Genomic DNA, 24,185 nt, shown 5'->3' on the forward strand with positions numbered 1-24,185 from the left:
CTCATACGTCCGTCATTATCTTATATGCACAATGTTTGAGATAATTGGAGGAAGTGATATGAGATAATGACAGAGATATGAAATAACGACAGGAGTATCAGATAATGATAAACATATGAGATACTAACAAGGGTATAAGATAACAACTTGAGCATGACAAAAAAACAAAAAGTTTCTTTGCCACTCAGAAGTATATTGGTCATAACAACCTACACAATCATTTGCTTGTGCTTTATCAAATTTCAAAACCTTTGGTCACCACGTGGCAGCATCACAAGGCCTATGCATGAAATTTTCCTGCACAAGCCGGTGTATATATCCCGCTTCAAGCACAAAGGGGCTACCATCAGACTCCAATGATGGAGAATGTAGAACGCAATGGAAAATAAAAAAAAAATACCATTCAGTACAAACTTCACAAGACACAAAACATAAACAAAAAGGTAGTAGATAGATGCATCTTTTACACCTATAGGTCTCCTACCTTTATAATAATAGTGAATGTTTATCAGCACAATTCCCGAGCGACAAGCATATTGCTCAAAAAACTTTCTAATAGCCTCAATGGACATTTCTGAAGTCTCACTTGCAAATAGTAGGCCCAAATATATCTAAAGAGTAAGCAAGATAGACAGCTGATCCATAGATGAAAAGGAAGCAATTAATTAATAAAAAATAAATCCGCTTTTCAATTACTCCTAACCTTAAATTTTTAAATTCCCCCCCTGTTCTTCCTTTTTCGCCCATGTCTACTCTCTTAGTGTCGCAAAAACATTTGTGTCAGTAAACCTCTCGTCGCCCTGTAACATAGATGTCCTCACCTCCTCTTGCATGCTTCCTCTTCCTCATTTCCTCCTTCCTACCCCCGCTTAAAAGATATGCTCCTCCCTCTCTTGCCGTCTCTCCTTTTCTTTTTGTGCATTTTATATGCATCGTTTTTTTATGCTCCTCTTCCTTTTAGATTATGTTGCACAAAAAGAGGACGCCGAATGCTGTCCAGCCTAGTTCTTTGTCGGACCGTCAAAGTACTAACTTTTTGTTGATGTGCCAACTTGTTGCAGTCCTTGTTTATCTCACTGAGGCAGCAAATCTATTCTTTGATGGAGATTTGTATACAAATGCTTCTATTTGTTGTGAATTTTGTTTTTATTTTCCTTTTTTGTTCTTCTTTTCTTATTTTTGTTAACTTTATTTAGTATCTTTTGTTTTTTGTTTTCCTAAGCTGCCAGATACCAAGAACCCTCTATTGAGAAGAATGGTTATGCAAGTTCCTTTTGTTTTTGATAATTCAGGAAACTATAGGGGTAAAAATACTCTAAAACATATAGGTTCATTGTTTTTTTGTGACGCAGGATTTGCGTCAGTAAAAACTTTTTGTTGCAAACATTCATCAGTAGAAGTATCAAAACTTTAGTGATACAATTTCCATTTCCACGTTAGTAAAGTGACAAACATAAAGCATCAAAACCAATTTTCAGTGACGTTTAATCTTTTGCTTTCGTAAATGTCAAATTTTACTGACACAACATGAAAACATCAGTAAAAGTATCAATGATACTACTTTTACTAACGTTCATAAGAAAACATTAGTATAGTTTTTACTAACGTTTTGTTTATTTTTACTGATGTTTTTCTTATGCCAGTAAAACCCCTTTTTTGTAGTGCCTGATCAAGGACTTAACTTTTAAGCCATTATAGATTTCTGACTTTGTTTCATTAACATTCTTTCAAATCTCATCTGCATATGAGCCAGACTCTAGCTAGAAGAGATGGATTTTAGCTATCCAATGGTCAAAACTGGGTGTGAAAGAAACTACATCTGCTTAGGAAAAACCCAGTTTTGATAATGGGACGTGGAAGGGAAATATTTGGAAAGGGGAGACCATGTAATTAGGCAGAAATATGGAAGTAATTAGAGTAGAAACGAAGGGTAGATTAGTCAATCAATGATGATGAATTAAGAATATTAATCAGAATTAGTGATCCTTAATTACTCAGTTAATGGTCGATTAAGTTAGTTATTACTTGATTAGACTAGTAAACCTATCTATTAATCACGACCTAATCAACATCCCTTGGAGATGGGCCATGGATCTGCAGTGGACTTGGATCTGACATGGGATCCACAAAATGGGGGTGGGGCAGCAATCCTTGCAAGAAAGACACGAGAGAGATAGAGAGACAGAGAGAGAGAGAGAAGAAGAAGAAGAAGAAAGAAAGGAAGAAGGGCGGCCATGTATGCAGTAACATGGGGGAATGCAAGGAAGCAAGGCTCAGGAATTAGAGCTTCAATTTTACAGGTATGGCCTGATTGTTTTAGTTTTTGTTAGATAAATTGGGAATTTTTTGGATTCGAAGCAGGAAAAGGATATTATCACATTTGAAACTGAGCGCATTGACTCTACATCCCCCAACTTGCAATTTTGGGATTTAACGCTTATTGGGTTAGATCTATTAAATCCTAGCCATAGGAATTGTCTAAACCCTACGGAATGTGATTAGGTGGGTGTGACTTGCAATTAATGCACCCAGGTATCATGAATTACCCTGCCCAATCGACAAATCCACCGACATACCCTTTGGGCATGGCCAAAGCTGGCCGGTGTGGCTACGCCATAGCCCAATTCTAGCCCAGCCATGGCTGGCCAACCATACCAAGTCTAGTAGAGCCTGGCCACACCAAGCCATGTGCGGATAGTACCCACACAAAGGGTGCACTTTGTTGCACCTCAAACACTACTTGTTAAGATTAAAGTTTGAACATTTCTCTGAAACTTGGAAATTCTACAATCCACTCTTCATGCAAGTTCACAAGTTTAAACGAGCATGCCATCATCTCGAGCCACTATTTGTGCCAATAGATTTGTTGGCGCCTCTGTAGTGTGTGATTGTGATATCAGTATCATGCTATGGATTGGCGGACTATACTACAGAATGCACTATAGTTGCCGACACTACCACACTGATTAAAAACGTATTGTGCACCCTTACATGCTTTCATGGTTGCATTGCCTGACACATAAGAATTATCTTATGTGTATTCCACAACGATAAGTATAAAGAGAACTACGAGAATTACTCGACATTGGACCGGCGTAAACTGTGTGATTTAACTACACCTGTATGATTCGGAAATCGAATCTAAGTTGTGATGAAGTTATAGCATCTAGCCAATGATAGGCATGCATATTCGTGCAGGCTTCACTGTGCACCGTATAAGGAATCAGTTCACTTCATGTATGATGCTTAGTTATATTCTCTTGATTGTCGTTATGTGATTCATGCATGTTTTTATTATAAGTTGATTATTTGTTTTATGGATTCATGACCTGAGCATGGAAATGGTGTGGGTGATTGATTGCCTATGGCCGGTAGTCCCAAGATTGGGTTTTACTTACTGAAAGCTAGTTGAGCCCAATTGCCGAAGGGGTTGGGTTGGGTGGTGTAGTGGCTTGGGTTTTAACTACATAGTCACAGAAAACACGTTTTTTGTTTTAAAAAAAACACAAAAAAACGTGATAAACTAAATTTCCGTTTAAAACTTTAAAAAACCTGTTTTCTTAAAAAAACGCTAAAAATGAAAAAAATGCGTTTTTAAAGCGTTTTTTTTCACTTTTTTCCTTTTTTTCATTTTTTTTAATGCCAAACAGTTTTTTTTTTTCATTTTTTATTTGTTGCAAATCTAGTTATCTTTTAATGTTTGTGTTATTAGTTTCTGACTCAGTTTATTTTTCTCATATTTTTTGTTTGTTAAAATTTTTAAAAAATTGCCGTATTTTTCTCGTTTTTTTCAAACTTGTTCTATTATACCCAAGAAAAACCTCACCATTTAAAACTCTAAGATGTTATTTGTGGCTATACTTTGTGTTATTAGTTTCTCACTTTTTTTTTTCTTATTTTTTGTTTTTAAATTTTTTTAAAAATTATCATATTTTTCCTTTTTTTTTAAGTTATACTTGAGAAAAACGTCACCGTTTAAAACTCACAGACGTTATTTGTGACTATGGAACTTCCAAGAACAGACTTTCAGTAACATGTTTATTCTGAAAATGGGTTATATGGAAAGTGATCCTCTCACTCAAGCTACTAGTGAGGAGTTAGTCCTCATTGTATGGCAGCAAATTGTTGTGCTGCTGTAGCAACCTTTTTCGGAGTTCATCAAGCTTGTGTTGGAGTCACCATTGGGGTTGTCTCATGCCATATTTTTTCCCACGGGCTCAGTTTTGTTGAAACCCTAACGTGTGCAGTGTTTTGTACTATACACTTGAGGCGGGGGTGGCACCATCTCCCTTGCTCAAGAGCATGTGTGAGTAATGTCTATCATGCATTAATGCTCATGACACCATAATGTTGCACATGTATGTATCGCTTGACACGTTTGACTATCGTAACCTGACCCACTCTCACCTTGAGCTCTAGCTCTTCGTCTGGCATATCCCAATCTTACCCTTAGCAGATTCACTTCCTCCTCGAAAAAGGCTAGGAACCATAACACTCTCTCTTAACCGGCCCCTTTATATGTCCTCAATATTCCTTTCAATCTTTGATACAAGACTACTCTCATTTGCACCACATAAAGGCAAAAACATCCATGCATATGGTTCGCCGTGTCCAAGTGTTGAAATGGCTCTCATACTAAATGTCACAACCCAACATACTCTCACATCGGGCTCAAGCTCCTAGTTCGTGGATCCCAACCAACCCATAGTAGCTTTAGTTCCTTCCTCTAAAGGGGTAGGAACTAGGGCATTCTATCTTTTAACTAACACTTTCATTTGTCCTTAAAAGATTCCTTTCAATCTTCATGCAAGACTAAACTCTCACTTTGACACATATCACCCTTACCATGCTAGAATTCCCATTTTGTCTAACTACTAGACTTAAGGAAGTAAGCCGTACTCAGTGGTTGTTGTGATGAGTTTAAATCTTATTGCCTTTCGAGGCACTAGCCTAAGGAGAAGGGTAAATTTTGGGCTGATGATGCCATGGACTTATGTGACCCCAAATTTTTTGGCTTGAGGTGCTTTCTAATGTATACATGTACCACATTTTGGTTTGAAGTGTGATGTTTGTATATACTATTGACACATGTACATGACAATTTTCATATATATGTTGATGATGTTTATTTAAATGTGCTCTGCAATGATGCAAATATGTGCACCCTCACTACTATTGTAGAGTAGAATACATTATCATTGTAGGATAGATCATGTTATACATCAATTATACAAACAACTATTATAATGTGCATGTGTTTACATGCAAAAAATTTTCAACTTTGTATATAGACCATTTGTTTAGAAAACAATTTCATACTTGCCTCTGCTTTCCTTATGTAGAATCCGAGAGATGAGACCTGTGCTGTCAGTACGATATCTGATTATTCCTAGTGTCTTTACTAAGGTTAATCATATGAAGGTATAACCTAAGCCTAAGTTTTATCTTATCATCCTAACATACTGAAATAGAAATAAATATACACTAAATTTAAAAATTTTAGAGTTTTGAATTCTGTGTGGATCTCAGACTTTGGAATGGCATGAACTAATAATACATGTAAGGCACTTAGTTCATGTTCGTTATCATCATTAATCCATGCAAGCAAAACCTAAGTCTAATATGATTCATGCAAAACTAAGTTCAAACATTGGCCAGGCCTAGTTACTAGGGTTTTAGGATGTGGATCTAAAAAATCTAAAATTCAATGTCTTTTAAGTTCCAATCTGATGTTAAAAATTAAGTTTAACATTGAGCAGGTTGAGCTTGGATGAATTTTGACCTTGCATGATAGTTAGGTAGTCCTTAATTTTTGTCACATCCACACGAAGGCTAAACAGGTCTTTTTCATGTGCAAATAATTCTTTTCATATTGCACAAATGTTTTGTTGGTGTAATAAATCACATGCTCTATTTGACATCCTTCTTCATATTGTGCTAAAAATCCACCACATGTTGAATTGTTGACTGTGATGTAAATGAGTAAAGGTTTCCCCAAAATTGGAGGTTTCAAAATTGGTGGGAAAACGAGATATTTCTTGATATTTTTGTAAGAGGCCTGACATTCATGTTCTCATTCAAACTTGACCCCTTTCCACAATAAATGATTGAATTGTTCACATCTCATGGCAATATTAGATATAAACCTTCTCATTAACTGAATTTTACCTTGTAAACTATGTAGCTCCTTCACATTCGCTAGTGGCAGCATCTCAATGATTACCTTTGTCTTGGAGGGATCCAGTTTGATTCCTTTTTTGCTGACAATAAATCCTAAAAGTTTATCCAATTCTACAGCAAACACACACTTCTGTAGATTTAGTTTGAGTTTGTATCGTAAAAGTCTATTAAATGCTTGAGAAAGAATACTGATCTGATTCTCCATAGTCTTTGATTTAATTAGCAAATCATTCACATATGCATCCATGATTTGACGTACCCTCATTTTTTGATAAGGCAAGCTGTATGAAAGGCTTTATGTGCTCTTCATTGTTGAAAAAGATGAGCCCACATTGAAGGTTACCATGAAATTCTTGCACTTATCTGTGACACATCTGGAGAGTGAAGCAGGATTGGCATATTCTGAATATACTTCACCTAGTTCTTCTAATTGGAGGTATTGATGTCCACCTTTTTCTAAAAATAGTTAACTCCATTTTTCCATGAGTTTACACATCACTTCTAGAGTTTTGACTTGACCTTGATTGATTAGGAACTGGTCTTCAATTGGTCCTCTTGGGTCACCCTTTGGCTTGGGCAAACACATGATGTTTGAAAATTGATCTTGGATGATTGTCATTTCACCCCATGAGAATCTAAATGTATTGGTTCTTGGGTTCTATCTTTCAGCAATTGCATGGATTAGACTGTCGTTAACGCATTGTATGACGAGATTGGTTGTTTCTTCAAAACCACAATCTTCTAAGTGGTCTAGAAACATACACCAAAAAGTTAGGTACCATGAAAGATATCATTGAGGCAAATAGACTCCGTTGGGATGATGCGAAGTCCAGATCGTCTTTGACACAACCTGAATATGATATGTTCTTTTCGGAAAATGCTTTCTCAGTCCATCTAGATAAGAGAAAGTTTGATTAGATATTGACATAAATTGACCCAATAGAGACTCGAGCAAAGTTTGACATTGGGTTTGGACATAGACTTTGAGACAAGGTAGGACATTCAATCTCATACATCCATGCAAGCAGTTGAAGATAGATCAAACAACCGAGAATGTGTTTCTTAGAACTCTTGCCTATATGTATTATTTTGAAAATTGTTCATGGAACCTATGGGGCATAAATGGGTTGATTGGTTCCAATTTATCTAAAATATGAGGTATGCTGATATACCAAATCTATGGTACTAATATAGACTCCTCCAAGGGTTTTTCTAAATTTGGTCTCTCCAATTTTCCTTGTTCACACGTCGATATACTGTGACTATTGTCCATTTTAATACTAATGGAGGGACTTTTCAGTTCAATTGTTTAGTCCAGTTTTAAGGCTATATCTTGAATTAATGTCCTAAAAAGAGTCTGGCAACATGATGATTAGGACATGATATAAGTAAGGATTGTTTCAAAATTCACGAGGAGATGCGAAATAGATGACTCTATTGCATACATTCTTAAGACATGGATTTGAAATTTTAAGAGAGCATACATGGGCTCCATATAACTCCTAAATGAGGAGCGATAGGATATAATTAAAGGAAACATGGTTTCTTCTCAATTAGTCCTAAATGCACACAAATATGATGTCGGTAGGTATGGCCATGAAAGGTTCATGTAATTGATGTCTGGCATTGTGAAAAAGACTTGTATATGATCCAAGAAATCCTTAAACAGATGACAACGGGTCCATCATGGTCACTTGAGGTGTTGATTAAGTGCAGAGAGTTATGCAAATCAGTAAAATTTCAAATTGAGTTTTGAGAAAAATTTTAACAAAAAGGGGTCTGCCCGTCAATACAAGGTCCAACTGTTCCTACAACCTTTAATAATGGTAATCAAACTAAAGACTAAGTATTTATTGGATTGTGCATAAGTCATTTGACATAATTCTATATGCTTGTGCATAGAAGACCAAAACGAAGGCTTCCTTTCTTTAAAATCAGTTTGGAAACATGTTCCAACTTGATTTTTGGGGGACAAAGTGAGTTTTAATAAGAGGTTTACACATGCATTTAATATAAACATATGTGTGTGTGTGTGTGTGTGTGTGTATTTTGTCTCTTAAAATGGAAATTTTGATAAGGGACCTCTTAGCGCACAAACCATGAAGGTACATGGCTTGGTTTTTTTTTATGTGGGAAGAGTGAAAACAAGTTTATATCTCTGCCACCACCCTTAATTGATTAGATCATAAATGCATGAATTAAAATGACTCAAGATGAAAGAATTTAAAAGAATGCTCAAGCAAGTTTCTCTATGATTTTGCCATGTAAGGATAGATCACATTCATAAGAATGCATTCATCCCTATATTATAGCAAATATAAATCACCCTCACACCGTGGAACCCTCTCATGGTGGGGAGTTAAAAAGGAGTTCAGGCAAGCTATTTTTGAAAGTGGAATGGCCTTGGGGCCTTTTTAAAATATAAATTCATGGGTTTTCTTTTAGAAAATCTGATTCGTGCATGAAGAATGCATTAAAATGTACATTTGATCATAGCGATCCTCTAGTTGGACATCATTCCTAGCTATGAATAAGAACTAAAATGAAACCCTCTCATGAAAAATAAATGAAGAACAAGCTAAAATCACCCCTGCCTTGTGGTTGGCCTTGGTGTTTGTAACTTCTCTTTTCTTTAAATCAAGTCATCCTAAGCAAGAATACAAGCTTGGATTCGATCTTAGCAAGGCTAGAAGAAGTGGGTCTTCTTGCTGAAAATGGGAGACAAAGAGATTTTTCTTGTACTAGAAATCCTAAGCAAGGGTCCAATGAAGTACCTTAGTTTAGCAAATTTATAATCAATGAATGGGAGAGAGAGGTAGAGAGCTTGGAGATTGGTAGCTCCTCATCTTCTTAGTTTAGCAAATTTACAACTAAGGAGAAGAGAGAGACAACAAGTGTTAGAATGAGAAAATCACCCTCCTCCCTTGGGTCTCAAGGGTGGGTTTATATAGAATTTTTTTTCTCCTTTTTTAAAAAAAAATTGCCTAAAATGGAGAAGCAAGAGTGGGCTGCACCCCCTCCTTGTTTTTCTTTTTCAAAAGCTTTTTGAAAAAGAAAATCCTCAAATCCTCTCCCCCTTGGGGGACATTCTTTTGATGTGGCATCCTTGGGTTGGCCACCCTTATGAGGTGGCATGGTCAATGGTTGCTTGCTTAATTGGAAAGATGGCCATCATTGCTAGGGTGATGTGGCTGCCACATCACCCATGCTAATTCCCAAGAAAGACTGTTATTTTTTTTTCAAGAATGGGCTCACCTAGCCCACATGCATGATCTAGGTGGGTTTGGGCTAGGTCAAGTCCAACATGACTTTGACCAAGCCCAATTGTGATTTTAATTTCAATTTTTTTTGGGTTTTAAACCTAGTTTTAAATTATAATTCAAACTTTAATGAGAAAAGCATTTGACTTTGTCTTTGAACACACTCTCTCTCTCGTGGGTATCATTGTGTTTGACCTGGGTCTACTAGGCTTTGACCTAGTGACCTAAATTTAAATTGCATTGAATTATAGACTTCTCTATCTATAAATTCAATGATTTGATTGAATTTTAAAATTCATGGGGTTAAATTAATTGTCAAAGACATTTTCGTCCAAAATTTGATTGAGAATAGGTTCGACTTGGTCAAATCCCTAATTGAAATTGAAATTGTACAATTGTATATTTGACTTGTATGGCTTACAAGTTCAAATACGTAATTGCCTTGCTTAAAACCCAAATTAGGGTTTTATCAATCGAGCTTAATTGAGAAGGACAATTTTGACCTAAAATTGAATTGACTGGATGGTTTAACCATGGTCAACATCCAATTCATGTTTTGACTTTGACTGAATTCGACAAGTTTGATGGCTTTGATACCTAGAAAACATTGAATTATGGTTTTGTCAAGTTTAATTTGAATTGTGATTCGACTAAGCTTACTCAAAGTTATGTAGGGTTTAGTCAATGACTATTTTGGTCCATGACTAGATTGATTAATAGGTTGACTTGTCTTGACTCGGATAAGTGAGTTCAAGTTTGAATGAGCCTATTAGGTCTGGTGCCACCTTTGGGTGAGCCTTGGCCCTGCATGCCATGTACGTGGGTCCCACATGATGTTTGGGTCTCTAGTTGGGTCCAACTTTAGATTTTGTAATCCAGATTTGGATTCATAATTAGATTTGAATTCCAAATGACAATTACAAATGGATTTGGGTTGCAAATCTTAATTTAGATCCAGTATTGTATACTTGAATGGGATCTGGACTCATAATCTTGCAGTGTGATTTGTGCTACGAGTTAAATTCATGATTTGAACCTGAATTGAGTTTGAGTTCATATTCAGTTTGAAATTGAGAATTTTCACAATCGTTTGTGTGAAGTTCTTTGTATATATTTTGGAATTGTCTTCATCAATTTAATGGAAAAAATTGAGGTGTTAACATTACTATTGTGACTCAAATCAAGCCTAAACTTATACCTTAACTTTTTTTTGTTCTCTCCTAAGTTTTTCCAAACATTTAAGTAGGATTTTCAAAGAAATTGGGTGTGCTTAAATTAGCCATTTACCGATAAGGAAACGTTACAAATAAAAAAAAAATTGATCTAAAATTTAGTTTAATTAAGATCAATAGCTGCCTAGCTCTCACTTTTCAATTTGGCTTTGAATTGTCAAATCCCCTCTCTCTGTCTTTCTGGACGGCTATATAGCCATGGAAGAGTGAAAGGCAAGAGTGTAACAAGTACTAAGAATGAACTCCCAAATTTTGAGAACTGAATTAAACTCAAGCCAAGATTAATGAACTCAAACTGAACTAAGGGAAGACTGATTTATACATGATAAACATGATCCTAACTCAGTTTCAGCTCACTCTATCATTTTAAGGTCAATTTTACTTTAAGCATGCTAAATAGGAGTGACATTGAGCTAGTGAAAACTTGTGAGTTACTTTAAGACTGAAATTTGGGTTTGGTAGCTCAAAGTAAGTGAAATAATACTTTCATTCCATTAATGTAAATCTATCTTGAACTTGGTTGGGCTTAAAGTTATATGTTTCAACTATAAATTGCAGTTTTAGATTCAATGAATTGATTTGAGCTATGAGAGCTAACATAAGCTGGTTAAAAGAGCTGGTAAGCTTATTTCAAATATCCACAAAGAATTCAATTCTTGAAATTTAGCTTTAAAAATTAGTTTGAAATCACTTTGTGAAGCGCAAAATGGTCTTTTGACCTATGAGAAATTTATGGTGTCTACAAGGCCCTAGAAGGTAAATGTGTGTTCAAACTAGTTTTAGACCTTGATCATGCATGAGTTTTGGAAAGCAACTTTAGAAAGAACTTATTTTGAGATATATTTTATAACAATATGATTTTAAAGTGTACCTGCATGGAGACTGAGCTAAGTTTAGCCTTTCACATGCTAGGGCTACTACCTCAAGGAATGATACCAGACTAACCTAGCTTAGTTATTGCAAGTTCTTCCTATGTGTGTAACTAGTGATTTAGGTTGCATGTTGAAAACCAATGCAATGCATGCATAAATCTAAAACATTATATCAAAAGCAAAATGATATGTTTGACAAAGTTTTAAAATTGAAATATTGAAATTAAAGACTCATATTAAAGGAAGAAAGAGATAGAGAGGCATACCTGGCCTCTTGCCTACCTTAAAGACTGAAAATTAAAAGATATATCTAGCAAAACTAGAAAAAGCTAAACTAGAAAATGTTTTATGAAAATTAGAACTATCCAAGACTAAGAAAGAAATAAATTAATCCAAGCATGCTAAGAGCATAAAAGAAAAACCTAAGGCATGCTGTTAGAAAACAAGAAAAATAAAGAACTAAATAGGAAATAAGAAAGGAAAGGGAAATGAAAAGGAAAATTACTTGAACCGCATAACCTAACTTAAACCGAAACCATAGCCCCTCCTAGCTCTACTGAACCTGGTATAGTTCTTGGTTAAGTACTACTGCAACTTGAAAAGACCTAACCTAGACCCTAATAGACTAAAGAGAATTTAATTTTCTTTCAAAAATAGACTTGGGTATTCGTTTGGAATTTTTTTAGATTTACTTTAAGAAGCTTATTTGGAAGCATGTGTGGGGAAAGGGGGGTCACGATCCCTTTTATAGGCTCTAGCAATAGAAATAAGCTCTAAAACTTTTGATTCATGACTAAATTCTTCTTGACAATTGTGTATCCTCAAAATCATAGGTTAAAACTTGGAAAACTATATATTATATCATGCATTCTTTCAAACATAAATAATCTTTCATTCATTCTAGAGTCAATTCAACAACACATGCAGTTCTGTTTGAAGTAAATTGATCTGCAGAAAAAATTGCATAGTCCATGAACAACTATTTCTACTAACATGCAACATGTGTTACAAAATTGAGAGAGAATTTTGGCACAAAACCTTGTAATATATGCATATATATGGCTCAAAAATGGAAGTATCTAGATTTGTAGAATGTGGAACTTGGATCAATATTTGATTCTGAGATCCATAGCAAGTTCAGGTCTAGAGAAAGTTCTAGAAAGTGGATTTGGATACGATATTTTGGGATCTGATGATTTGAGATAAACATCTGGAAATGAGAAGTGAATCCAAATAGTTGTATATGATGGATCAAGAAATTGATAGAGATTTGGATTGGGCATGCCCTGGCCTAACTCACTTTGGGCTAGGTTGGTTGAGAGTCATTCAATTCTAGTGTAAATGGGTTAAGTTGAATTTGAACGTGTAAAAAACACTTTATTGGGATCTAAAGCTATAATCTTTAGTTCAACCACACATCCTTCAGCCCAACTGACCTGAGGATAAGTTTTCTTCAGTGTAAAAATAAAACCATCTCACTTACTTTGAGTTACAAAGCCCAAATTTCAATTTTAAAATGACTTACATGTTTCCATTGGGTTACTCTCTCTCCTATTGAACAGGGTCTGAATTTCAGTTTTAACGGAGTCAGCTCGAAACTGAGCTAGAATCATGTACATCATGTTTAAATCTATCTTCCCTTAATTCAATTTGAGTTTATTTATTCTTGTTTGAGTTCAATTCAGTTTTGAAGGTCGCAAAGACTACACTTTCTCATGTTTTTCAAGGTTATAGGCTGAATTTGAGCTCAACCTAATTGAGTGAGCTGAAACCGAGATATGATCATTTTTGTCATGTTTAAGTATATATTCTTGAGTTTGATTTACATACATTTATCCTAGTTTGAGTTCAATTCAATTTTGAATGTCCCAAAGTCCACTCTCTTTTGTTTTTCACAAGCCTGAGTTGAATTTCAGCTCAACCCAATGTTGTAAACCAAACCCAAGTTAGAATCTTGTTCATCGTGTTTAAGCCTATCTTGCCTCAGTTCCGTTTGAGTTCATTTATGTCAATTTGAATTCAATTCAATTCCAAAGATTTTGTAACTCATTCCTAGCACTTACTACACTCTATAATCACTGTCGAACTTATTTTAGCCAAATCATATCAACATTTTTTAATGTTTCAGCATATCTTTATTGGTAAGTGGTGAATTAAGCATCCCTAGCTCCACCGATCGAAATTACAATAATAACTTAGTTTTTCAAACCCTCACCCAACTTCCATTTATAGTTTGGCATTTCGAGTCATGTCCATCTAGAAAATTTGATTTTTAGAACAATCTAGGAGGAAATTTTCAGTTAATTTAACCAAAGCCAATTTAGAAGTAGGCTCACAAGATGGTTGCATCAGATTGATCAAAAAACTTTGGAATCACACAAGGGCAAAATGGACACTTTTCTTTTGACCATATTCTTCTTTTCAAACATAAGACAAATGTCACCTATATCTTAATTTATGTTTGCTTTGATTGCTAGAGTTGTAGCCCAAGTCAAATATATGATTTATGCTTATTTGAGTCCAAAATCTATATACCAAGAGTAAAACACTCGTTCTTTCTTCCAATCACATTTTTCTGCATAAACTCAAGTTATATCTCACATATACATTAGTTTATTACTTCCCTTAATTTCTAGAGTCTCAAGTTGAACTAAATGCTTGATTTGAGCATGTTTTGATCCAATATCATATTTTAGGGGTAAAATAGTCATTTTGTATCCATATGTTTCACTTGAACTTAGGATTATATGTCATATATATCTAAGTTCATCAAGTTTAATCATTTTCAGATCTCTATAACTCTAGTTAGAAATCTATTTTTTATTTCAAATACATTGCAAGTTATTCAGATTTACAACCAAGGGCAAAATAGTTTTTTTTTTTTGGATCTCCTACCCATGCCCAAAGACAAAAAAAACCTCTTCTTCAATAATGTCATTCTGCAATTATGGAGTTTATAATATTTGGAACATCAATTATAATCTCTTTGTCAATATTTTTAGATCCATGAAGTATTGTAATTGATATCTCTTCTCTAGAATTCTGATCCAAATATCCTATCATATCCAAGATTCATTTCCTAGTATTCAGACCCTGATCTGAATCTCAAAACCATATCCATGATGCATTCCCTAGAATTTTTCTCTTGATCTGAATCTCAAAACCTTGTCCCGATCCAAGATCTGTATGCATAAAATGTGAGTATATGTAATAAATGTCATACTCGATTTCGTGTAAATGCTCGTGACTTATGCACGGTTATGAGCTGAGCACTCAAGCTTAGATGAAATCGGTGTTTTTATGGCTCCAAAACAAACATTTTTTGTTTTGGTCTTAAGTACAATATAAAGTTTTAAAATTTTATCATATGGTTTGCTTAAGGACTCTTTCCCCAAGGAAGTTTAGCCTTGTATTTAAAGTTGCAGACAAGTCTCCCACCTCCTTGGGGCACTTTAAAATAAACCATTGGGCAAGAGATTGCTAACACACTGAATTCCAAGCCATGCTTCGATAGAAGTTGGGAAATTCTCAACAAGTACTTTTACAAAGCTATAACTTGGTGAAAAAAGCCATTTGGCTGAAAATTTTAGGGTTCTTTTAAGTTTGAGTCAAGAACTTTGTTTAGTTATTTGAAGTATAACCAAGTACACAAACGTTCAGTCTTATAGAGCCAAGTGATACTCTATAGGAGGTGTAAGACATGAGGTCATCATTTTAGGTAATTCCTTTTCCCTCTTTTCTTTCGTTTGTTACTTGCAACTTAGTTCTTTTCTTTATTAGTTTTCTTCGAAGAATGTTTAGGTTTTCCTTTTCTGCTTTTGCATGCTCAAATTAGTTTATTCCTACTTTAGTTCTTATATTTGTTTCAAGCATACGTTAGTTTAGTTTAAATTTCTTTTTTTGCATACTTAGTTTAATTTATTTCTGATTTAGTTCTTAAATCTGTTTAATGCATGCCTTAGTTCAGTTTAATTTCTTTTAGCATGCTTAGAATAGTTTATTTTGGTTTTCCCTTTGATTACTTAAATTCTTGCAAGTTAGGGTATACATGAAGGTGAGGTATGTCACTTTCATACCTTCCTCCTCATATATTCTAAGTTTAATTCAGCTTTCATTTTCAAACTTTAGCATGCATCAATCATATAGTTTCTCATTTCAATTAAATCATACATTGTCTAAATTCAAGATCATGTATATTCGATTTTAAACAATGCATATTCACATATCAAGTATGAATAGTCGGAATTAGGATAGCAATGGGCATTTGATGCCAGCCTGAGCACATAAAACCTATTTGATGTTAAATTAAAATTGAGACACTATTAAAATCATAATTTTCAAAATGATTTTCTAAAACAAAACCTCTTCTTGCAGAAGTTTTCCAAAACCTCTAGGTCCATACTGATTGTAACTTGGTTTAGAACCCACTGATGTTTTAAGTCTTCCAATCCCTAGCTCAAGCTGTCCATAGAACCACTACATGAAACTCAAAAAAATTAGACTTAATTCCCCCCATTAAGTCTCCCTAAATGCAAAAATTACACTGGGTATTGAGTCCATTACCATAAACTAGACCTTCACCCAGTACAGAGCCCAATCATGTCGATTTCACCTTGACTTAGACTCCTGATCTACCAAAAAACCTCAATTAGGTCACTTCATCCTAAAACCCTAAGTTTCAGTTAAATCTAAATCCAATTTTAAATCAAAACTTTAAGGAATGGTTCTTATATATGAGACACGTCGATATCGGATTTGAGAATTTAGAGACAAAATCTCTTTGGAATTGGATTGAATCCCAATTTGAAATACTAAATCTAGATAAAACTTGATTATGATTTGGATCTTGATTATGACATTGGATAATAGAACTATGGAAAAATAATGCTTGTATGGAAAAGGATGATTTTCCTCCTAGCATACAGAGCACTATGGGTCATGTGGACCGACTGGCAGGTCAAACTTTGTTTTAGGGGTATGTCAGGTTCCAAGTGACAATTTGATTGTTTGCCCCTTCAAAAATGCATTTTGGTAAACTGACAATTATCAAAATGACATATAGTGATGACCAAGCATAAAATGGAAAACTTAATATAAAACATGTCAACCCAAATGGAACTTAGAAATGCTTTCAAGTGTATTTGATTGCAACAATACCAAGAAACAAAAAATGTAACTCCTAGATCAATAAAAAATGAGCCTGGAAGTTGAACTATGCACTAAGTGACATGTCTGAAAGTAGACATTCTTAGTGAATTTGTAGAAAAGAAATTCAGGCCCATTGGAAAAGTGTTAACTCAAACAAAGCTAGAAATATTTAGATCCAAGCACTATAGAACATGATCTCAGCTTAGTGTGGGCTGACTTGTTCTGAATAGGGTAAACTTGTGCTTGGAACTTGCCAAATATTTGAAGTGATATTGCAGCTGCAAGACAACTTTTTTAGAACTGAAATATAGATTCTTCAACTAAAAGCAACTGTGGAAATACTCAGGTTGCATTGATGTGAATCTATTTCGAGATTGACTCAGTCTAACAAGGTCCTGGTGATCCATAAATGTAGATGATCTGGTGCAATGAGTTGTTCAGGATAGAATGAGCTGGTTCTAAGCAAAGTAGAGGTTGTCATGCTGACTCTAATGACTCCTGAAGACTCGTAAGAGTGAGAACAACCTTGATTGGACCAGGTTCAAGCATTTCTAAAAGTTCTCAAGCTTGTTTGAGATTCAGGGGAAAATGGCTTTACTTGGGGACAAAATGGTCAATTGGTAGAGTGGCAGCAACTAGGTGATCATGGTCAAAATGTTAGGAGCCTAGGTGAGATGAGTTTAGCACTGGTTCTTGTCCATGACTGCTACATTTGAATTAATGTTAGAAAATCTATTCAAAACCCCATTGTGAGGTGTGAAGTAGTCATTTGGTCATTGTGAAAAATTTGGAGTATTTACAGATGTTCCTTTTTTCATTATTAAGCTAGTAAGACATTCGTGTAGTGGCAAAGGTAAAACACACCAAATTCATAAAAGAAACTAAAATGAACAAGGAAAGGTTCCTAACCTGGAAGATATGTATGTGATGTTCAATTCATGAAGCATGGGGATGAGAAATTTGGTGCTCTTAAAAAATAAAAAATGCCCCAATTTGTGAACTTGTGTGTCATTGTAAAAGTTTCTTGACATGGTTGTTCAACGTTTTATTTAAAAGATGCCCTAGTGTAAAGACTGCTGCACCATTGCAGGAGATACTTTTTCAAACATCGTTCAAATGATGCCCCTAGTATTGACAATTTTCGTGAAAATTCTTGTCAAAATTTATCATCTAATGAATAGTGACTATATGATGATTTTCTTATAGTTATATTTTTTTGTCGTGACGTCAAGTTTCCTTGATATTAGAAATGTTGAGCTAATCATCAAGTTTTCTTCATGTTCAATTCGATGGATTTCCGTATGTCTAAACGCATTGGTAAGGGAGTGAATCGTGTATTCTAAGGGCTGGAACTAACCAGCTACACTTTATATTTTGCTATTGTAATCTAATAATAGAGAAAGGCGCACGATCTCAACGAATTACTTATAAATAAATCAATGTCCAATGTAAGAACCATTGCCTTCACTACAAAAAAAAAAGATGGTTTCACTTATGCATGGAAAATATAACATCAGTGAAACTCGACTTTTACTGACATTTAGAGTTAAATGTCGATAAGTATGAACTTTTACCAACGTTTAATAGAAGAGACGTTGATTAAAAACAGTCTTCATCAATGCGTGGAACTATTGTGTTATTGAATGAAGTTGAACCTTTAACATTGGTAAAAAAGAAAAAAAAAGGCCAGTCTTATTGACACGTTATCGTTCTTGCATTGATGAAACATTTCGTTGTTAAAGATTACCGATGTCCAACTGAGGTCGTTGGTAAAAAGTACATGTATCGATCTATTTTTTAGCGATGCATGATTTTTCTCTAGTGGTTGAAATGTATCCCATTAAAACATTATTGGCCCGAGCATCATGTGTTGATAAAACTTTACATTGATCAACGTGTTGACTCGTCACTAATGCGTTTTTCACTGATGCCCTCGGACATCGGTAATGTTTGTTTTTAAGTAAGCCTTTACTGACATGTTTGCACAGGTCGGTAAACACTTCTTCGACTTGTTATCTCTGCCTGAATCCTTCTTCTCCTTTTTCTTTTCTCTGTCCTCTCCTCCCACCGACAACTTTTTGGTGAGGTTTTGGACTGCTTGAAACTTGAGAAGGTTGATTCCTCAAATTCGTCCTCATTTTTTTTAATTGCATATGATTTCAAGTTATAACATACTTGTATGGTATATATCTAAATTTTTTCAGTAAGATATTGTTGTTTTTCGATAGGATTTGGCCGTGAAACTTTGCAAGAATGTTTGTTGAGCTTAATACTTTCAATTTGACATATTAATTGCATAAAATCTCTGCACAATCACAAAACCCTTAATTTTTCTTTAATTTTTGTCATCACCGGATTCAGCCGCATTGTGGCTAGATTCCAACATCAAATTTGGACTATGTCTAATTCAAGTACATATATACTTATTCGTGAAATATTAATTTGATTAGTTGTCATTTGAATATTTTTGTAGATGTTTGAATGTTTTCGGTCCCTAGCCATTTTCGCAACCCACTAAGTGTTCGACAAATTGTTTAAACGATTGAAAAGTTATAATTTCTTGAACCACTTGGATAGTGTTGAAATTAGAAAGTTTGGCTTTAAGTGTGGTAGTCATTTGATTATTTAAAAGTTAGGGTTCTCTTTTGTCTTTTTACTATTTTAGTTGTCTTACTTTTGTAATAGCCACAGCCGTGCCCTAATCTCTCTTTAAGTAGAGATTAGAGCACGATATGAATTGAATCTCTTTTTCGTCTCTCTCTCTCTCTCCCTCTCTCTCTCTCGTTCTCCCCCTTCTCCATTACGCAACATGGTATCAGAGCCATCTCAGGCTGCTGCTGGCGTGATCACTGATTTCTCTCATCTTTCTTGCTGCGTGGAGGAGGACCTGATCTCGCCAATGTGGTAGGCGTGAACAGATCCTTAAGTGGAGTGTGTGGAGAATGTTTTATGTGTTGTTCATGGATGATGTTTAGAGTATTGAAGCAAAGTTGATATGTTGTTTGTGTGGCTATGGTTTAAGGCATGATCAAAGGTTCTGGTGAAGCAGAATATATGCAGAATTTGTCTGCGCAAGACGTGGACTTGCTGTTTGAGAGTTGAGGTAGAATATATGCAGAACTTATCTACGCAAGACGTGGACTTGCTGTTTGAGAGTTGAGGTTGGGAATAGAAGAAGCAGCGGTAGAATTTGTTTGTAAGGTTGTGCTTTCAACAGAATATTTTCAGCAAGGATTTCCTTTTTTTTCTTATGTGCTTTCAGCAGAATATTTTCAGCAAGGTTTTCCCTTTTTTCTTGTTGTTCGGGGTTGTAAAAGAAGCTTGTGCACATTTCTTCATTTTGTTCCTGACGTCTGCGTGAAGTTGCTGCATATTATTTTATCTTGGTATTCTCATTCTTAATTTCTTGTTGTGATTCATTATAGCTGAGAACCATAAATCAGAGGGTGGTAACGATCATAAAGGAGTTGGAAATCTCTTCTCCTATGGATTTACGGTTAAATTAGATGGACACAACTATGAAGTGTGGTCCAGGTCCTTTATGTTGTCAGTCAAAGGACAACTAAAGAGACACATAATTGAAGAGGATGAGCCTATTGACAAGTCAGGGAAGTACATATCCTGGGAAGAGGACGACAGCATGGTTATGTCTTGGATTACGAATAGCGTCCAACCACAAATTGCTTCTACTATTACTTACTATACTTCTGCGAAGGAGATGTAGGAATTCCTTAGACAGACATATTCACAAGATAAGAATGTGAGTAAAATCCTTCAAGTTGAAGAAGAGTTGCACAACCTCCGACAGGGAAATCAGGACTTATCACAATACTTTGCAACAGTTAAAGCTACCTATGAACGTCTGAAATTCTTGCCTCCTCCATGCAAATCTTGTTATAAGTCACACTTTGAACTTACTATGGTTGCAAAGTTTCTTGCTGGTCTCTCTCCTGAGTATGTTGCTGCTAAGGATCAGATGCTCATTGGAAGTGAAATTCCTGATCTCTCTGATGCATACAACAGACTTAGTCGTCTGGCTATTAGCTTGTCTCAACCAGCTGGTGTGACGCCAGCTTCTGCTCTTACTGTGGGGGGTGGTCGTAGTCGTGGTCATGGCACCACCTATAGTGTCAAAGGAAGAGGTATAGGTCATGGAACTGGGGGTCGTGGGAGGTTCCAATGCACTTATTGTGGAAAGATTGGACACTTAGAGGATCGTTGTTGGGATAAACATGGTCGTCTGTTCTCTTTGTCGCAGGGAAGAAATATAGTCACCAAACAGGGCAAGAGCCCTACTCACTCTTCTATGGGCTCTGCACAGGCTGCCACTCCTATAATGGAGGACTCTTCGTCTAGTATAGCACCAGAGTCCGTTAAAGTTAGCATTGACAAAGTTGAGTATGAGCAATTTTTAGCACACAAAGCATCACAGGCTTCAACTTCCACAGTGTTGACTGATCGAGCCTTCTCAGCGGGTCCTTCCATGTCTGACTCGGGTACTTCGTGGATTATTGATTCAAGAGCATCGAGACATTTCTGCAGTAGATCTGGGTCTTTCACTACTTTGCATAGATTTCCTCAGGCACGTCATGTCAAAATTGCAGATGGTATACTGTCACCCATATTGAGTTATGGAGATGTGAAGCTTTCTCAGTCTATGACTATTCCACATGTTTTATATGCTCCTGAATTTCCATCTCATTTACTCTCTATTAAATATTTGATTACTGATTTACACTGTCGCATTATTTTTTACTCTGGTTCATGCTCATTTCAGGACTTGCAAACTGGGAAGACAATTGGTGGTGGTTATGAGAAAGGGGGCGTCTACATCCTGTCGGCTCCTATGGGTCTTGCTGCTACCTCTTCTACATCAGAGCCTACATTCTTTCAGTGGCGTCTTCGGCTTGGTCATTCTTCAGCACCCAAGCTTTGTTCTCTCCTACCTAATCTTTCAGTTCCAGAGTCTTTTGAGTGTGAGCCTTGTCAACTTGGCGAGCACACACGTAGTAGTTTTCCTTCCAGTCTTAGTCCTTCAAGTCAGGGGTTATTTGATCTTCTTCATGTTGATGTGTGGGGGCCTAGCAGGGTTGCTAGCCGAGCTAAGTTTAGGTACTTTCTTGTTGTTGTTGATGATTATTCTCGAGTCAGTTGGGTATTCATTTTGAAGGAAAGGTCTGAAGTAATTTGTATTCTCAAAAACTTGGTTATTGAAATAAAGACTCAATTTGGTTCTGTGGTTAAGTGTATTCGCACTGATAATAATCTTGAGTTCAAATCATCTACCTTAATGACCTTTTATACTGAAAATGGTATCTCTCCCCAATTTACATGTCCTCATACCTCACAACAGAATGGAGTTGTCGAACGAAAACAAAGGCAACTTCTAACTGTTGCTCGTACCCTAATGCTACATAATCATGTACCTACATACTTATGGGGTGATGCCATACTCATGGCTTGTTACCTGACCAATCGTTTGCCATCATCCTCCATTGACAACAAAGTACCGATTAAACTTGTTTATCCCAATCGAAGCTTATTTTTCATTGCACCAAAAGTTTTTTGTTATACCTGTTTTGTTCACATCCTTGGGCCTAAACGTGATAAACTTGTTGTTCAAGTCATTAAGTGTGTGTTCATTGGCTATCCTCGAAACCAAAAAGGGTACAAGTGCTTTGATCTGGTAACTCACAAAGAGTATATCAGTGCAGATGTCACTTTTTTTGAATCTCAGTCTTCCTTTAGTCCTAATTTTGTGTCATCTGAAATGTCATGTCATATCCCTTTACCTATCCCTCTTGTCCCGTTGCAATCTTTTCCATCTCCTACTCTGACTATGAATAGGTTTCAGGATCCTTCATTGGTCTACACTCGACGACAGGACCCCTCTCATGATTGATCATCAGACTCTTCTCAAGATGTGAGCTCCACTGAAGTAAGTATACCTGATGTTGTTCCTTTAGACCTGATGTTGTTCCTTTAGATGACTTGCCTATAGCCCTGCGCAAAGGCAAGAGATAGCGTACCATGCATCCTATCTCTCACTTTGTTTCCACTGCCCATCTTGATGATAACTTACAACAGTTTCTTAAGGCTATGGCAGTTCATACTGCCCCAACTTGTCATCAACAGGCCTTACTAGACTGTAAATGGCGAACAGCTATGCAAGGTGAGATGGATGCTCTCGTACAGCGTGGTACCTGAGAGTTGGTTGATCCACCTGAAGATTGTGACATTGTTGGCTTCAAATGGGTATTTACAGTCAAATATCATTCAGATGGGTCATTAGAGCGATACAAGGCTCGATTAGTGGCTAAAGGTTACACTCAGACATACGGGGTTGACTTCTTTGAGACGTTCTCTTCAATGGCCAGGTTGGGCACTATTCGCCTTATTATTTCTGTTATGGCACACTCTAATTGGCCTATGTATCAGCTTGATGTGAAGAATGTCTTTCTGTAAAGTGACCTTGAGGAGACTGTATATATGCAGCAACCTCCAGGGTTCGAGAAACAGGGGGAGTATAGTAAAGTGTGTCGGTTGAAGAAGGCTATCTATGGACTTAAACAAAGTCCGAGGATATGATTCCACAAATTATCAGAGGTGGTTTCAGAATGTGGATTTGAACGATCTCCTTTGGATCATTCTCTATTCATCAAGAAGTCCCCCACAGGTATAGTTGTCATGATAGTACATGTTGATGACATTATCTTGACAGGTGGTTGTAGTCAAAAAATATCTGCTACAAAGGCTTTCCTTCAAAAGCATTTTGTCACGAAGGATCTTGGTCACTTGAGATATTTTTTTGGGATTGAAGTTGTGGAGAACAACGAAGGTGTACTATTGTCTCAAAGGAAGTATGTCCTTGACCTACTGCAGGACACAGGGATGCTCGGGACCAAGCCGGCTAATCTTCCTATGAATCCACGTATTCATCTTCATGATGATCAATCAGAACTAGTAGATTCCCGATCTTACAGGTCTCTCATTGGAAAACTGCTTTATGTTACTGTAACATGACCAGACATTAGCTTTGCTGTCAGAAAATTAAGCCAGTTTATGGAAAAGCTTAGAAAAGTCCACTGGGACGCGGCGTTGATGGTGTTGAAATACCTAAAATCATCCCCAGGCAAAGGCCTCTTTTTTAAGAAAGGTGAATCTCTAGAAGTTGCTACTTACAGTGATGCTGACTATGCAGGGTCTGTTGATGATAGAAGGTCTACAACTGGCTTCTGTGTCTTTGTTGGGGGTAATCTCATATCATGGAGAAACAAGAAACAAAATGTAGTCTCTATATCAAGTGCAGAGTCTGAATATAGAGCAATGCCTCAAACGGTGACTGAGATGACGTGGGTTAAATCCATGCTAACGAATATGAGTATTCATGTTCCTCTACCTATAAAAATGTATTGTGATAATTAATAAGGCTGCCACTTATATTGAAAACAATCCAGTATTTCATGAAAGAACTAAGCACATTGAGGTGGATT

The 24,185-nt window shown here is 36.1% G+C and overlaps 1 protein-coding gene across 1 annotated transcript; it reads left to right on the forward strand.

Annotated features, from left to right (window-relative positions):
* The first annotated feature begins 19,501 nt into the window (after positions 1–19,501).
* On the forward strand, positions 19,502–24,117 carry LOC116259523 (uncharacterized). Its single transcript, XM_031637385.1, has 5 exons — positions 19,502–19,596; positions 20,227–20,335; positions 20,417–21,331; positions 21,470–21,668; positions 23,720–24,117. The coding sequence occupies exons 1-5, from the start codon at positions 19,502–19,504 to the stop codon at positions 24,115–24,117; spliced, it is 1,716 nt and encodes a 571-aa protein (XP_031493245.1).
* The last annotated feature ends 68 nt before the right edge of the window (positions 24,118–24,185 follow it).

Source organism: Nymphaea colorata, chromosome 8 (assembly GCF_008831285.2).
Source record: "Nymphaea colorata isolate Beijing-Zhang1983 chromosome 8, ASM883128v2, whole genome shotgun sequence".
NCBI classification, from domain to species: Eukaryota; Viridiplantae; Streptophyta; class Magnoliopsida; order Nymphaeales; family Nymphaeaceae; genus Nymphaea; species Nymphaea colorata.

Excerpts from the sequence above, each read along its gene's own strand:
- LOC116259523 (XM_031637385.1), top strand. The coding sequence starts at position 19,502 with ATGGTATCAGAGCCATCTCAGGCTGCTGCTGGCGTGATCACTGATTTC. Across the intron at positions 21,332-21,469 it reads CCATATTGAGTTATGGAGAT|GACTTGCAAACTGGGAAGAC; the intron begins GTGAAGCTTTCT and ends TGCTCATTTCAG. Across the intron at positions 21,669-23,719 it reads AGTTCCAGAGTCTTTTGAGT|ACATTAGCTTTGCTGTCAGA; the intron begins GTGAGCCTTGTC and ends TAACATGACCAG.